The sequence below is a fragment of the Hakea prostrata genome, chromosome 4 (assembly GCF_041222555.1).
Source record: "Hakea prostrata isolate BN-2017 chromosome 4, UWA_Hpros_2, whole genome shotgun sequence".
Classification (NCBI taxonomy): Eukaryota; Viridiplantae; Streptophyta; class Magnoliopsida; order Proteales; family Proteaceae; genus Hakea; species Hakea prostrata.
The window spans coordinates 55,714,344-55,732,417 of NC_142603.1; the positions used below are offsets into that span (position 1 = coordinate 55,714,344).

General features: G+C 39.7%; 1 protein-coding gene across 3 annotated transcripts in view; it reads right to left on the minus strand.

The window, feature by feature from the left end:
• Positions 1–685: 685 nt before the first annotated feature.
• Positions 686–18,074, minus strand: part of LOC149019761 (DEAD-box ATP-dependent RNA helicase 3B, chloroplastic-like) — a 44,848-nt gene continuing 27,459 nt past the window's right edge. For all 3 annotated transcript variants that reach the window (XM_089153737.1, XM_089153735.1, XM_089153736.1), the window contains one exon: positions 686–1,191. In XM_089153737.1, the coding sequence (XP_089009863.1) occupies positions 1,122–1,191 (70 nt within the window). In that variant the 3' untranslated portion in view covers positions 686–1,121. The remainder of the gene's footprint in view (positions 1,192–18,074) is intronic.

The window sequence follows — 18,074 nt, forward strand, 5'->3', positions numbered from 1 at the left end:
ATTCTAATTTATTTGTAAAATTTTTATAATTGTGATTGTAAAAATTTAAGTGGAACATGAAAATTTCAACAATCATAAGTGTGTACTCCCACCAAATTGACTCTACAATATAAAATTTTAAGGATATAATTGATATTCAATATAATTTCTATAAATGAGGATAATGCTATAATTTTGACTTCTTAATTTTAATGAAAGACAAAATAAAAATTACATATTTGATGCTAATAACCACTTAACACGTAGTAATGGGACAATAGTAATTTCTTAAAAAAAGAGGTTTGAATAATAATAAAACCAAAGTATAAGGAGACAATAGTAATTATCTTTAATTCAGGTAACTCAGCAAGTAACATTAATATTGGAGATTTTCTCAGGGTAGGATTCCAAAATTTTCTCAACTTTTACGTGGTTCTTTTATTTTAAATTTGACTCTCCAAGTTATCCAATAAAGCAATTTTGACCTCTATTAAGGGGAAAGGAAAGAGAAAATTTCTCCATGCATTAAGGATTCTTCACCGAACATCCTAGGGTTCGTCAACCGTTTTGTCTTTTAATGTTCCTGAGATACTTTTTAGTTGAGAGGTCTTGGGTTCTACCCTTGCGGACAGCATTTCATTTCTAGTATTAAAAAAAACACTAGTACAAAAAAAAAAAAAAAATAAATTCCTGAAATACCATCCTGATCACCTCTCCAACTATATCAAGGAACTCATTCTTTCTGCAGTTCTTCCTTTGCACAATCTTCCCTTGAATGCAACCAAATAGGGTTCGTTGAATAGAATGAAATGACGAAGACAATTCTTAAACAATTCTCAACAACTTTATGAGTGCAGTGCATTTTTATGTTTTATTTTTTGCACTTCTCATGATAGATCACAAAAAGTCAAAAACTAGAAGCCAAGAAAACTCTACAACCAAAGAAGCAAATCTACGTACAAATATCAAAATTGGAAAACCAAAAATGAAGTTGACTCCTTGATTTTCCATCTCCCATTCGCTGAGGAGCAGTTAAACGACAATCACTGAAAAGCATTGCACCACGATACAGCATTGCAGCTGGTGGTTGACTGTACAACTACTGAGGGAACTGAACTATCTTCAGAAAAAGACTAGCAGGTTTATCTGTCCAAGCATTCTGATGCCTTATGCCAAGATTGTCCACAGTTGAAACATGCCCCTCCAAAGCTTCTGTTGCACAAGATTCATTCAATAGTCATCAGATTTGCATTTGTTATAAAATTGTGTAAAGTACAAATTCCTTGAAGAACAAGGAATCAATTTTCACCTTTCAGATGCATCAATATGCCTGCATCTCAACTTTTTGGCTAACGGAAGCATGGAAAAATATTCCAAGGGGTTAAACCCAGCTACCTTGATTTGTTTAGACTAAATGATACCAAGACAAATGACCAAAGCCTCATAAATATTGTTTCTCATTTCTCTCCTATTATGCTGTAAGAAAATTTACCATTACCTCTGCTACGAACCCATATCTTCAGACTTAAGAGAAGAAGTTCAGAGGGGGGAGCACAGCAAATTAGAAGACGGGATTGGGGAATAAGATGAAACTAAGAGAAGAGGAATAGGAGTAGGGGAATAACTTTCTTCATTGCCTCCAATTACTTGCCCTCTTGCGTTTATATTCTAGGACTATTGACCATACTAACCTCTGATATTCTCCAACCCTGACCTACTTCCCAAAATAACATTCCAACCCAGCATTCCCTTACAAATAACCCTCCCAAGGACACTACCTATAGGCCATACCCTTCTTATTACACATATCCATATAGCATTACCGTAGCACTGCCAACCCCTTAAGAGAACCTTGAGGACAAGGTTCAGAACCGTGATCCACTTCAGCAAATTAGAGGTGTTGAGCTTACCAGCGAAGAAGAAACTCTTACACTCTTCCACCATGTCCCTCAGTGTCATCAATGATGCAGACTCTGCTGCAGCAATGGCTCTGATCATTAGCTTTGTTAAATCCTTATGGCTTTCACACCTCTCCACTGTTCTATTCTCCTCCTCTTCGAGTTTCAGTAATCTTCATTAGTGATCTCTTGATCTCTCTACCCGAAGTTCCAAATACGCCGTTCTGTGGTGAGCCCCCACCTAGCCCAATGCACATCTCTTTCCACTGCAAAGGCAAGAAAGCAGCTCAAGAACCTATTATTAGCTGGGTTCTCACCTGTTTAATCCACCCCAAATTCACTGATGAACAAAGGAACTGGGTTGTCTCCTTAGTCCTTACCCCAAACCTAATTTGTCTTCAATCCTTCAAATAACACCACCACACATCTGCCCTGGTGGAGTCATTTTCCAAACTAGACGGCTTCCTTCAGTAAATGAGTGCCAATGCATCTCATAGACCAAGTTGTTATCCAAGTTAACTCCTAAAGGAGTTTCCTTCAAGGAGCTCAGATCTGTAATCATATTCTGACCCTTGTAGCCATTCCTCTGGATCAAAATATCTATCTCCAAAGAACCCATTTCCATCATTGTCATCACAGCACCATTGTCAAGATCTTTCTTACCCACCAAACCATATGGACACACCGGTTCTGAACTCTCGCCAGTTTGAATAAACTTTTTTCCAGTACCGCTGCTCCCCGCTGACTGAGCAATGAACTTTGTTTATCTTTCCCCTTCTCCACTTGGGACGTGGAATTGCTAGAACTACATTTCTGTGACTGGATAGAAGAGGAGAATGACAACACAGCAGCCAAAGATTGCTAGCAGATAAGCACAGCATGATGTTGAACACCCAACACTTACAGAAGCATTGGCAACTTCCGTGGCCTCAGGTTTGCACTGCTGCTCATGGCAGGAAGGAAAAAACAATCGTTCGCCGCTGTCAGGCTCGATGCCTGCTCCCTCACCACTGCACATCTGAGGATGGGCCTGGGACACAACCTTGGTCAGGTTCCCCATCACAGCAGCAAGGTGAGGTAGACTTCTGAAGGTTGAGGACAACGGTTCACTCGCAGGTAGGTTCGGTTGGGTGGACCTCTAGTTCTCGAGCTATTTCAGTTCCTCTGTTGGGTCTCTGGTCCGGCAGCAACGGTTGAGCAGGTTGGGCCTAAGTTACGTTGCATTTGGTCAAAGATTAGTTTAGGATATCTTTCCTAGATTGTTTTATGGAAAGAAAAAGTAAAGCAAAAAGTTAACTTTCAAAAACAGAAACTATCCTAGATATGATCTTTCTTGTCAACCAAGCAAAGGGGAAAGGGGCAGTCTAGTAAATACTATCAGCATGTGCACATGACCCATAGTATGAAATTTCCAATCGCCATTTTGGAAGTCACCGAGTCAAAATGAGACTGATTCGGTTTCATATAATTTCGGGAAAACTCGTTGAATCCGGATGTTTTTAGGAAGAAGGGGGTGAAGCAGTCCAAGATGTCAGGAGCATGGAAAAACATTAAGAGCAAGGTTAAAGAAGTAGTGGCTAAATGGATACTCTGCAACTCCATTCCGGCCAACACAACATAATGCTCCGACTATTAGTCCATGATTGACATGATCCCAAAGGCAGGTCCATCTTACCTTAGCCCCCACTCCTCATAAGGTGATGAATAAGTATCTCACAAACCATAAGGACGAGCTTATGGATTATGTTGGATCGGTGAGGCCCTTCTGGGAGACATATGGCGTCACCATAATGGGTGATGGATGGACTAGTTTGAGTAGAAAGTCCATCGTCAACTTGATGGTGTATTGTGATACGAGAATCATCTTCTTGAGATTTGTGGATGCATCTAGGCAGGCAAGAGACCACAAGTAAATTTATGGGTCTTGTAGGTGGAGGAGGTGGGGATGAAGAATGTAGTGCAGATCGTCACGGACAACGGCTCTAACGTCAAAAAGGCTGGAGAGATGATGATGCGGTCCAGGGATCACAGTGTTTTTCTGACACCCTGTGCAGCCCAATTTATCGACCTCATGTTGAAGGACATTGGAAGATCAGGATTGGGGAGAGCGTAGTGGACAGGGCTAGATAGGTCACAGACTTTATATACAATAATAGGTACGCTCTTCACATGATGAAGGAGATATGTGGGGGGTGACAGTTCAACCTAGTGTCACAAGGTTTGCCACGAACGATATTGCCTTAAAGAGTATTGACAACAAGGGTTGAGATCCATCTTTGCGTCTCACGATTGGTTTGATTGGAGAGGAACCAACACCCCGAGCAGGCACACCGCACAGACGTTGGATCCCATTTTAAAGGTCCTGCATATGGTGGACTCCTCTATGAAGGGCCCACTATATCCATCCGTACACAACCCTTGAGGCAGGCTGTATTTCAAGAAAATCAAATAGGATGCAGTAACTTCCTGAAGATCATGGAAGATAGATGGACTGCACATCTTATGCTTCTACTACATAAGGCTGGTAAGTGAATATGCAATTTGTTGGTAATTCATTCATTCAATAATGGTGAAAATCTTATATCTAACCCCAAATACCATTACAACAATGTTTGGGGTTAAACATGAAGCTAAGGCAATAATGGCTGTTGTTGCAAAGATGGAGCACAACTCAATGCTCCTGTCACTATGTAGCAATAAGGTGAGCTAGTAGGGACTTATGACTTACGAGTTGCACTTGAATTTTGAAAGAATTTAGCTAACCATTATTAAAAATGATTGTAGATTAAGGTTTTTAGGGATGGATTCGGGTCCTTTGGTTCAGAGATTGCGGTGCAGGGACTAGGACGCACAGATCTAGGTTAGAATCAATAACTCGTATAGAATTATTACATTTTACAAATTATTAGATTATCAATAACTTAATGTTTTTGTCATAATGTAACGAAGTGGTGTGTTTTCTATGGCGGGAGTCCACAGTACCTCAGGAGAGTGGCGATAAAGGTCCTTTCGTAGACTTGCTCCGCCTCTAGATGTGAAAGAAACTAGAGCACCTTTTCCTGATCCAGTTGAAGAGATGAAATACATTGGGATCTCAATGCCTAAATGACCTTGTCTTTTTCCACTACAACATGAGATTAAAGATGCAACACGCACAAAGCCAGGTGGAGGGTGATGGAAAGCAGGACACCATCGATCTTGCAGATGTCTTCTAAGTGGACTTAGATGATGAGGACCCCTTCGTCGAGTGGGTGACAGACAGGGGTGAGCCGGTATTGGACCAGCCTGGAGGGAGGCTTAAATCAAATATTGCTCAAGGCAGGCATTAATGTCAATGAGTTCATGGCTCAAAGGGGTACATGCAAAAGAGACAATTGGTATTACAGATACGGATTGGAGGATGTCCCCATGCAACAATGAGGTTGTGCCAATGCAGGGTTGGTCAACTGGTAAGCCCTATACCTTTTAGTGAAGAGGTCGTGGGTTCGACCCTTCTAGACAACATATGTAATATCCCCATCCCCCATGTATAAAAATTTCTTGTTTCAAGGGGGAAAAAAACAATGAGGTTGTGCCTTCCACATATGTGTAGGATCTGAACAAGATCCAAGCTCCTAGTTAGATTCAAGCTAGGGAAGATGATAATGGTGGCAGTGATATTTTGCAGAAATTTTGGAATGTTTCTACTAGATTTTGACCCCAAATTTCGGGGAGTATTTGGGGTTATTTAGGCCTAGTTTTTTGTGTATGGCCTAATTTGAAATAAAAGCACTGGAAGTTTTTTTTTTTGCCTAAAAACTAAACTGAAGTGGTGTTCTTGATCGGCATAAGCCTAGCTGTATGCTAGCGAAACTGTGAGTCTGGAACATGAATTTAAAACAATGTAAATATGCAAATGATGCAAGAGAACACAAAGATCTTTATTAAGTTGCAAGAAAAAAGACAACTAAAATTCATTATACAAGTAGTCAAGTACAACTGTATAACTATACTAGTATAAAATAAGAAATAAGAATAACCTAAGCCATGTTGTTGCTTGATGTGCTATGATGGCTCCATCATCTCAATACCAAGATGAGTGCCTCAGTGGATCCATCCCCTGCCTTGAGCACAAGTTTGTCTCTATGATCCTCTCATCCAACAAATGCACATAGACATCTTATGACATGTTTTACTGATGGTTGTTGATGTAGTCGGAAAATGTTGCTCTATAGGCCATGTCATCCATATACCTAAAATATCCTGGCGGAGGGAATGTGCAATATGGATATGGAAGAGGAGATGGCTCTGGTGGCTGTAGTGGTGTTGGGGGTAGTGGAATTCATCCGATGATGGACTCCCAATTGACTTTGCCCCGAGCATGACCCATAATCACTGTAACTGGCAGGGATACTTATACTATAATGTCTATAACCGTAAGCCCCATAAGTAGATGTGGAGCCTCTGGACTCACCCAAGCTCATGAATCCCATTATGCCTATCACGATGCCCACATCCATAGGATGGTAAGACCCCGTATGATAAGGAGTCATCCTTATAGCCATGTTAATGCCGCTTCCCCTTCCCCTCCCCACCATGATCTGCATCTTGTCTGGCATAGGTGAAGTGACTCTCCTTGGTGTATCTCTAGGGGGCAATTGTGTCTCTAGCAGTGAAACCGGTATACGCTCTTGAAGTCCTCCACCACCACGACTATCGTCATCATCATCCCCATCACCTGCAGACTAATCATTATCCTCACCATCCTCATCATCACCACCATCATCATCATGAGTCTAATTCGTAGCGATGGCATCATCTGGATCCTCCAGACCAAGCGTCAAGGGCACAAACTCATTATCGTGTGTGGTAGGGGCCATCATTCAATCCTCATCCACAACACTAGATGCCTCCTATGTGTGTGCCTGTCCATCCATAGCATAACTGCATCAACATCAACCTTCGCACGATGAGCAATCTTTAGGTCACGTCTCCCTCCAGACTAGTCCAACACTGGCTCACCCGTATCCCTCACCATTTGATTCCACCTCAAAGATATCGGCAAGGTCGATGGTCTCCTACTACCCCCACCCTCCGCCTGCTCCTCAATGTGCTGCATGTTCAACCTAAGGTTGTAGTGGACGAAGACTAGATCATTAAGGCGTTAACTCCTTAATCCGTTCCTCCTCTTCGAGTGGATCAAGTTGAATATACTCTAGTTCCTTTCACACTCGATGGCAAAGCAAGTCTGGGAGAGGTCCTTGATCGCCACTTTCCTGAGGTTCAATGAACTCGAACCATAGATAACCTACCACTCATTTGCATTATGACAAAAACATTTAGTTAATACTTAATAGATAATCTATTAATTTGTAAAATTTAATAATAAATATGCATCTAACCTAGATTAGAGTTGGCCCATCCCTTTACTGCAACATTTAAACCAAAGGACCCAAATGTGTCCCTAAAAATATTTATCTACAATTATTTGTAATGATGGTTAGCTAAATTCTTTTAAAAATCAAATGCAAGTCTTACTATCTCATTCTCACCTCATTATTACAAAAGGACTACAACGTCGAGTCCGGCTTCAACTTTGCAACCACTTGCATCATGGCCTTAAGTAGGTCCATGAACAACCCTAAATGGTCCTGGTACTAATATTTTGGGCTGAGACAATAGACTACACAATTCACAAAGTCACAATTAGACTTAAGAGTGAATGAATTACCAATAAGGCAACAACCCAGGATATTTACTTACCAGCCTTATGCAACGGATGCATAAGACGTGTAGTCCATCGTTTATCGATAATGTATAGGAAAACCTGGTAGCCTCTTGGGTTTGCTTTCTATATGCCAGTCTTTATGGGCTGAATGGCTGCATAAGGTGGGGCATAGAGGGCCCCTTTATGGAGGAGTCCAACATATGCAAGACCTTTATAATGGGCTCTATGGATTGCAATACTAACCCCAGCTATTTTGAGAAATCATCTAATGATATGGTGCTCTATGCAGCGCACCCATTGGTGGTCTTGAATTATGACAAACACCTTAAGTTAGTACTTAATAAATAGTGTAATAATTGGTAAAATGAAACAACTGTATAAAATTTACTTATCTAACCTGGATCCACTCTAATAAAACCACTCTTGAAATGTAAAGATCGATCTTGGGCCTGTCCTCTTCTCCATTATTTTGTTCAAGGTGATGTAATTTGTTGCGAATCTCGTGAGACCGGGTCGCACTAAGTCACGACCACATGCTTGCCTCATCATGTCGAGAGCGTAGCTATGATTATATATGAAATTCATTACCTGTCTAGCCCTCTCCACTACGCACTCGATAATGCGGATCTTCCTAATATCCTTTAGTATGAGGTTGATACAGTAGGCTGCACAAGGTGTCCAATATAGATGTTACTATGCTGACATCATCATCATCATCTCACCCACATTCTTAAAGTTGGAGCCATTATTAGTGACAATCTGCACAACATTCTCCTACCCCACCTCCACCATGTCCTATAGGAGTCCAAAGATATATCTATAGTCTTTCACCCTACTAGTAGTATCCTGATGTAACCAGCCCTAGACAGCTCCAAAAGAAGTCCCAAGCCCATCTGAGAGCAGGATCCCACCCAGGGGGAGCCGAATTTGTCTAGGGGCAGAATGGTCATTTTCCTACCCGGATTGAGCCATAATTGGTTAACCAAGTCCACTTTAGTTTAGGAAATTAATTCTGTTTTTATATCTATTATGGAGTCCTAGTTGTTGAGTTAATTTGGGTATTTGTTTCTTAGTAGGAGTTGTTGGTTGGTTAGGATAAGGGCTCCCTAATTTTAGGAACCTTATCTTAAAGTAGTTCTATTTTTAATCAAGTCCTACTTTAGTAAGTATTTGGATCCCAATTTGCTAAGGATTCATTAGTTGAGTCTAGGATGGTTGGTGGAGGCTATAAATAGCCTAGTCTTTCATGTAATTCTTCAATAATTGGTTATTGAATGAACTGAGTTTTGAGAATTGGCTTGGTAAAGTCATGGGATCCCTCTTAGGTACCTTACGACTGGCTTTGTGTGTTTTGTTCTTCTAGTTTGAGAGCTTCTTAAACATCTTCAAGCTCCCATTTGTGAATTCCAGCAAGCTTCCTCAATTCCAAGTAAGTTAAGAAGCCTCATCCCATCTGCTACAGTTGCAGCCCGTCCCACACCCTCTCCCACCACCAAGACTTCCCCTCTTTCCCTTTCCTGCATCATAGTAGGTTTCCCTCCTCTGTTCCACCATCATTCACAGCCCCTTTTGAAACCCAATTACCCTTCCCTAGCATCGCCCTTAAGTCTAGAACCCATTCCCACCTTCCATTGCCCAATTAACCCTTAACTATAGAGTTCTGGGAAAATTCTGCAACTCTTCTTCTTCAATTGAAATTGCAGAATTTTCTCAAAACCCTAATTGGCCTAATCAATCCTAGAACCCCCAATTCAGCCTTCATTTGGATCCCAAAACCATCCTAAAACCCTGCAGCTTGATCAAAACCCCCTGCTGGACTTTTCCTGGGCTAAAGCTAATTTAGGGGGATTGCCTAGAAAACCTAACCCTAGACCTTAGGTTTCATCACATCCACAGATCTCGAGAAGACAATCCTCCTATCGCAATACACCATGAAGTTGATGATGGTTTTTTTTGTTAGACCTATACATCCATCAGACATAATGGTGCATCTGTACATCTCTCAGAAGGGCCTCATATCCTGAATGTATGCCTCCAACTCCTCCTTTTGCTGTGTCAGATAGGTGGTCTTGACCTCTTTAGGGGTAGGGACAACGTATCCAGGAACCTGCCGATGCAATGATGTCTATCATGTTCTTAAAATATGGCCCATGTGTTGTGTTGGCCGAAATAGTGTGGAACAACATCCACTTCACCACTACCTCTTTAACTTTTCATATTCTTCCATGCATCTATGATCTTGGGCTTCTCCACCCCCTCTTGAAAAAATCAGGATCTTGCTCTAGTATCGTGCCATGACGTTGTGGATAATGACTCTATGACCGACTGAACATGTCAAACATACAACCCCCTAACCCTGGGTTAGATGCTTCAGCCGTTGCATCCCTAGAGGGACCAGCTCCTGTAGCTTTAGCTTTGGTCCTCCTGCTAGTGAGATGACTTGCTCTCTGTCCTAGCACATCTCATCTTCCTCTCCCCCTCTCTGTGCACATCAATGGAGTCAACATCCTTAGTATCCGAATCAACTATAAATGTGAAATCCCACCTAATCCTAATCTTGCTATCGTGCCAAATGCATACATACCATATACATTGTTCGATTTATTCTCTGTCGTATGAGTTGCCTAGTTTCAATTGGTAGAAGTTTACCTCGAAGCTGATCTTTTCTCCCTTCTATTTCTTCTTGTGCCTTCTATTCCCTTTGATAGGAGGGTGATCTTAAGTCATTCCCATGACTGATCCTTCTAATCCTTACTATTCTAGAGTGGATCTCCATACACTCTATAACCTTGTGTTTTCCCCACATGATGATTTCGAAGAGAAATCAAATGTGATCTTCATGATTTGATATTCCTTCTAATTGTTTCAAGACTTCAAGCTTTTCATCTCCTGTTCTTCAATCAAAGGTTAGTAATCTCTCTTGTGTTGTATTGATCTACTCTTGCTATGTCTTATTCTTTGTGATTGAGATTTAGAAGAAGATGTTGCATCCTTGCAACCATCTCTTCTACAAATCTCCTTTCATTCTTAAGGTTTTATGATTTTCATATTGATCTTCGCCATGATCCTTGTGAAATCTTCATGAAGCCATGATCATACTTCCGATTTGATTTCAAAGCATGTTAGATTTATTCCTTGTTTCTTACAAAAAATTTATTGTTAATTGTTTTCCGAAGATTTTGGGAGAAGAAAGGTCAAGATAAAAGCAATGTCCTCCATCTCTTTAGAAGCCTAGTACTCTCCCAATTTCGAGGACGAAATTATTTTAAGGGGGGAAGAATGTAAAATCCAGCCCAAACCTAACCAGGACACCCTATTTGTTTTGGGATAAAGAAAGACTCGTTTGATGTTAAACCTTAAAGTTGGACCTTGATTTTAGTGTTATTATCTTTGAAAGCCTTAGGAAGTCATGCCAGACCTTTCCCTTAGGGTAGATCTGTAATATCCGGCCTTATCCTAACCTTGACCCAGCCTGGAATCTATTATGTTTGTAGGTCCAAAGACCCAAAGTGGGGGAAAAGAGACTTGTGGACCCTTTGGTTGATGATTTGGTGTCGGAGCCCAAGCCCTTGGACATTGACGATGATGCCCCTCACTTGAGAGCATTGTCAGTGTTAGTTTTGAATCTGCGCACCGAAGATGGGTGAATTAGTTGAAATACCTAATGAACTCCTGTGCTCAATCCGAATATATTTCCCGAAACTAGACTTCTTGATGAACTTGTAGGAGAAAACCCCACTCAATTTGACCCCGTATAGCCCTCCGAATCCCTGTTCGAAGTTGCTGAACTATTTCTGGATTTTCTGCTGAAACCTGTTACCTGTTTTGGTCGATGCTCTTTGGTCGATGCCATCAACCAGGGACCATCGACCAAAGTTACCCAGATTCGAGAAAAAGATGCTTTTTGGATATTCCTTTCTCTAGTTAAGTGAAACCTCGAACCTAGAACCATATTTCACTCATTCCAACACCTAAGAACGTGGGAAGACTCCTCTTAGGCTCCTTAGCTTGAGTGATGATTTTCTACAAGAATCATTGTCTCTCTTCTCTAATCTCTTCTCCAAGGTATGTAATCTCTCTCTCTCTAATCTACTTTGACCTCATCTTGTTCTTGCTACTGAGTTCGTGAGGAAGGTGCTGCAACCTTGCAACCTTTGATTAAACCTCTCTTCACCCTTTCCATGCTATGATTCTTATACATGATGTTCTTGCTTTCTTATTTTGATTTTTCTCTTCTTTACAACATGAATTCATCTCTTAATCTGATTTTCTCTTTCAATTAGGTCTGATCATATGTTAGTAATTGTCTATATTCTGTTGTTCATCATTCTATTGATTAAATTCCTAGGTTCTCTTGAAGTTGCAATGATTTTTATTGAAGACTATGGTTCTAGCATATATAACATAGGACCTCAAATTGGGGGTTTTCAATTTAACCATTGGATCATGTTAATTCTCGCTACGTAGTCTCCTGCTACTGTTCCTAGCATTCTTTCCAAGTTCCGGATCGATCCGAACCCCGGAAGACCCATTTCGGACCAAAATCCCCAAAACTCATTATGCAGCCCCGAAGACAATTTTGGTCGATCCTCTTTGGTCGATGCCATCGACCAAGGACCATCGACCAAACTTGCTGCTGACAGCAACCTTGCTCCGTTTTGACCCGTTCGACCTCCGATTTTCGCGATTTCTTTTCTAACCTTTCATTTATGTTTGTCTAGGGTCTTATTACCATCTTTGGATCATTCTTTTGAGATTGTTGGATTATCATCATCGCGACTTAAGGTAAGGACGGTTGTTATCATAACTACATAGATTATGTGATTCTTGCTTCTATGTTAGAGACTTAGTAGATTTACCTTCTTTATCGTATTTCCTACAGTATATGACTGTTATAAGCACTTCAAGTATAGTAGTGCCATGTTTACATATTCTTTTATTATCATGATTATGTATTCTTAATAAATTCATATGTAATTGATCATGTTATGGTATGTGATGAGCACATTTATGTGTGAAATCTTAGGGCATAAATCATGCATTTTTAACACTTTGAGTGGAGCTACCTTGGGTTTTATGTTGTTTTTGCAGATTTTATGAATTTCTAGGACTTTAGCGAATATCTGGAGTTTTGAGTATGAAACATGCGATTTTACACGTCAAGAGGTCCGTTCAAATTCTCAACTGCAAAAGTGGGCCTGATTTGGAGCATGATGGGCTAGAGATGTAATTATGGGCCAACTCCAGAATATCTTGTAAAATTAGATTAGGATTTTTATTTTATTTTTGTTTATTGTAATTGAGAATTGTATGGGGCCCACAAGTAGTCAAAGACTAGGATTTTCTATTTTTTTAGAATATTTTATTTTGTTAGATTTTATTTATTTCTCTAATTAGTTTTTTCTCTTTCTTCCCACTTTCTATTTTATTTACTTTCTTATTTCCTTAATAACCAACCCACCTATATTTTTGTTAACAAAATATATATATTTCTTGTTTTATTTTATTTTCTTTCTCTTTCCTTCTTCCACTTTTCTTTCTTGCTTCCACCTTGTCTCCACGTGAACTTCAAAAGCAAGTTTTTATTTTATTTTATTTTATTTCTCCACTTGTTCTCTCTCTCTCTCTCTCTCTTTCTTTCTAACGAATTTTGTTTGCTCCTTCTTTATTTGTTTTTTTTCTCTTTCTATTTTTCTCTTATTATTATTATTATCATTATTATTATCATTATTTTTCTTTGTTTGTAAATTATTCTCATTCTTCTATAAATATTACCTCCCTCTTAGGTCTAACAGACTTGATTTTCTCTTTAGTTTTACACTTTACTTTCTCTTTAGTTTGCTTTAGTCTTGCACTTTCTATTCTCTTTAGTTTGCTCTAGTTTTCTCTAGTTCTTTGATTAATTTGTAGGCTCTAGTTCTAGTTTTTAGACTGAATGTTTAGGAAGATTGAAGTTGTGTAATTTTTCTTTTATGCAAGTGTAATTCCTTTAGTTTTATCAATGCAATTTCAATTTCAAGTTCAAGTTAAAGTTCAAGTTTCAAGAGGATTCGCTTTCTCTCTGGGTCTAGCAATTGCAGATCTAGTTTATTCTAGATCTGGTTGTTAGGGTTGGTTGAGATTCGAATTGTTTATTCAAGTTTTGTTTAGAAGATGCAAGTAAGATTCTTCAATAGTCTTCTCTCCCCCCTCCATTCCCGCTTCTATCTACCCCTCCATATTCTTAATTTAGGATTTAAATTTCAGCATTTACTTACTGTTCTCCCTTCCCCTGGATCCTTGATTAGAGATGCCTACAGTCGTGCCTCTCTTTGGTTAAGGCTTCCTTTTCCTTTTATTGCTTTGTTATTTACTTTCTGTTATTTACTTTCTGCCTATTCATTCATTATCTCGGACCACATAACCGGAGCAAGCCTACAGTCGTGCCTCTGTTTCTGGTGACGGGTGGTGTTGCATTTGCATTTTTTTCCCTGTCTTTTATTTATGCATTAGTTATGTTTGCTTTATTTTTTCGTTTCAATTCGATTGCATTAGATGTATGGATTAGGATTTTTTGTTTAGTTTAAGTAATTAGTTAACAAAAATTGAATCATTCCACTCTCGCATTACTATTAAGAAGTTGAATTCTAGGTGGCATATCTCCCTGAGATCGACCCGTTAGCTACACGATACTGTGTGCTTGCGGTTATTTTATTTTGCAAACAAGTTTTTGGCGCCGTTGCCGGGGAGATATTTGTTCATCTTATTTTTCTCATTCTTAGGTAAATCGAAGTGTTTAAAAAAAAAAAAAAAAAAAAAAAAAAAAAAAAAATCAAAGATATTACTCTTAACTTGAGTAGAAACAAAAACATATAGTAGTCCCCACTCTACTGAGAATCCCCTCCCAGGATTCGATTGTAGGTGGCTCCGAAGACTATACGGATTCCCCCCTTTGTCAAACCTATGACACCGTACGAGCTACACGGCAACCTTACGGCTTTGGAATCATTGTTTCAATCTTTGTGGTGGGGAAATCCATTACTTTCCCTTTTGTTTTTCGTTTTATTTTATTCTTTAGTTTCTTTTTTAAAAAAAAAACCCGAGTGCATGCTTGTTTGGACTCGTGATTCCACCAACCGACTTGTTCGAATATCTACTTTGACCATAGGTGGCGCCATATCTCCACCTAAGAGTCTTAGGGATAGATTTTACCCAACGACCGGTCCGCACAACCCTCTTGTATACGTTTACCCGATGTAAGGGGTAACAACTTTGAACTTAAACCTAATTATTTGTCTATGTTACCCCAATTTCATGGGTTGCCTGATCAAGATGCATATTTGTTTCTTAGGGAGTTTGAGGAAGTTTGTGTCCTTATGAAGGTACAACAACTCACTGATGATGCCGTAAGACTACGGTTTATTACCTTTGCATTAAAGGACCAAGCAAAAAAGTGGCTTTATAGCCTACCTTTGGATAGCATTACCACATGGGAACAATTCACTGTCCTATTCTTGAAAAAATTCTTTCCTTTCTCCAAGACGAATAAGATAAGAAATGACATTCTTCAATTTCGTCAAAAACCCAATGAGTCTTTTGCTAAGGTAATGGAGAGGTTTCAAAGCCTCCTCCAAGAATGCCCTCACCATGGTTTAGAATTGTGGCATTTATGCCAAATAATTTATGAGAGTATTGATTATCAAACTAAGCAACTTTTGGAATCTATGTGCCCCACGGGATTTACATCGTTCACTGATGATTCCAAAGCTTGGGAATTTCTTTTAGACCTAGCAGATAGAACTAGAGAATGGGAGTCAACTCAGAAGATGAGGACCCCCTTGTCGATTAGGTGAGGGACACAGGTGAGCCAGTATTGGACCCGTCTAGAGGGAGACCTAACCCACATATTGCTCAACTAGGCGGGCATTGATGTCGATTAGTTCATGGCTAACGGGGGTTTTCGGTACATGCACAGGAGGCAACTTGTATTACATACGGGGATTAGATGATGTGCCCACACAACGATGAGGTTGTCCCTTCCACATATGCACAGGATCTAGATGAGACCTAGGTTCCTAGTTAGACTCAAGCTAGAGAAGATGATGATAGTGGTGGTGAGTGGTGATGATGATGATACTGATGGTGGACGATTTCCACAGTGTATGGCAGTTCCACTATTGGAGACATAGTTAGGCCCATCAGAATCACCAAGGAGTCAGAGTTCACCAATGCCACCCAGGATGGGCTCTATGGTGGCATACATCATCATACGACTAGGGGCTTTGCATCTAAGGGTTACTCTAAATGCTTGGACCCCACTGTATATTTGATCATGCAGCCTTTTCTATAGCACAACTTCTAACAAACATGATAGGTTACAGAGTTTAGCCAATACCACCATATGTAAAGGGCAAATTTGGAAATCTAGTATACCAAAAGACAAGCATATGAAGAACCCACATTCTAAGAAAACCCAATCACATCAGGTGAAGTCTTTTTAAAACTTCTTTCCAAAGTTTGATCCCACCATATTTGGAACCAACGTGAAATCTATACCAATAAATTCTTTGGCATGCCTAGTGGGACAAGCTTCTCCACTAAGGGAGAACCTTTACAGGTGGACTTTTACTACTAACCAAGAAGGCAAGAATGCAAAACAAAAACACCACATTAGGTTCTTGTTGAAGCATACACAGGAGCACCAAAGGCTGCTGCCTTGGTGTGCAAGCATGCCTTGATGCTTGTTTTCTTTTTTAAATATGCTACTCTACTTTCTATTTCTAGAGTAGGAATCTTGCTACACAAGTTTTGCGAGTTTTTAGAAAGCATAGTTTTTATTTTCTGTTAGTTACTAATTTCAGAACTCTTTTTTTTTTAGTTTTTATTTTGGATAGATTTTAGGAGTTAGAAGACTAGAAAATTATGTCCATGAATTGTACTCTTTATTTCATTTTTAGAGGACAAGTTTCTTGTCTCTCTAGTTGTATGCTGCACTTGAATTCTATAAGTAAAGGAAGCCTGCGATTCTAGTTTTACTTTGCTAGAATCGCAGGCTTTTGCTGCGGTTCTTCTCTTTATCTTCTTCTCTTCTTTTTCTTTGCTCTTCTCCTTCGTTTCAGATCTGGTTTGGTTCATTAAAGCTTGGTTTTCTAACATAGTATCAGAGCTTAGTTAATCAAATCAGCTTCTTTTGAGACAGTTTTTTGGTGCGCATCCACCTGCTGCTGCAAAAAAAATGTGCTACCAGCTACTTAGATCAAGATTTGATGTAAACTGATCTCTTCTTTCTATTATCTGTAATTGGATTCCAGAACTTGGATCAGATTCAGAACTACCTACATCCTTTTTCCACTTTTTCGGTTTTGCTTTCTACAAAATATTTTGCTTGTTACTGCATACTGTAGAATTTTAGTTTGCCCTAAACTTCCTAGTGCTGGACTTCTATTTCGTGTCTCCACTTTGTGATCTCTTCTTCTATCTACCATGTCTTCAATTACAGATGATTCGACTACAGATACTATTGAATCCAAATGATCTCAAGTAGATCAAGTGAACGTTCAGATTACTTCGATCAAACTCAAAGGTGGCTCTAATTATTTGCTTGGGTCCCAAGCTGTTTGTGTTTACATACTTGCAAAAGGTAAGCTTAAGTTCATTGAGGCTGAACTTCCTGCTGAGACTGATAGATCCTACTCTAATTGGGCCCAAGATGATGCAATCATCAAAATTTGGTTGTGGAATAGCATGGAACTAGCTATTGCAGCCAATGTTATGTTCCACAAGATTGCCAAGGGAATATGGGATGACTTGTAAAAGAACAGAGTCTTTGCAGGATTATTACAACTCCTTCAAAGGCATGATGGAGCAGTTGAATGTCTTTCAACCTAACTACAGACATAGAGAAGCTTAAAGCACGACGGAATGAGCTTTTTGTCTCTAAGTTTCTTGCAGGATTGAACCCTGAAATAAAATCCGTAAAAGGACATCTTCTTGCTGGTGAGCATGTCCCCAACCTCAGTGAAGTATATTTTAGACTTCAACGTGTTAACTTGCCCCAAGGGGGCCATACTAGAAATATTTCTAAAGGAGAAAATTTTGCATTTACTATATATTGTGGAAGGGTACATGGTCATGGTTCAGGGGGAGTTAGTCGACCTTTTGGAAGCCGTGGTATTCAGCAATTTAATAAAGCATCTAGGCTATGTACTCACTGTGGTAAAACTGAACATTTGGTGGAAGCTGGTTAGGCCAAACATGGAAAGTTAGAATGTGCCAAACAACTTGCCAATCATGCTGTATCTAGTAGTGGTACTGACACAAGAGCAAACAACAATAGTGAGATGTTAGAATAATCTCCCCAAGTTTAACTGGATTTGGATGGTGGGATGTGGAGACGTTAGATTTCTTGACTTTGGAAGCATGTTGGGTGGTAAAAACAAGAATGATCAGATCAGGAGATTGGTGGTCTGTTGGGCTGAGGTTTGGACAGAAGGTAAGGGGTATGATGGTGG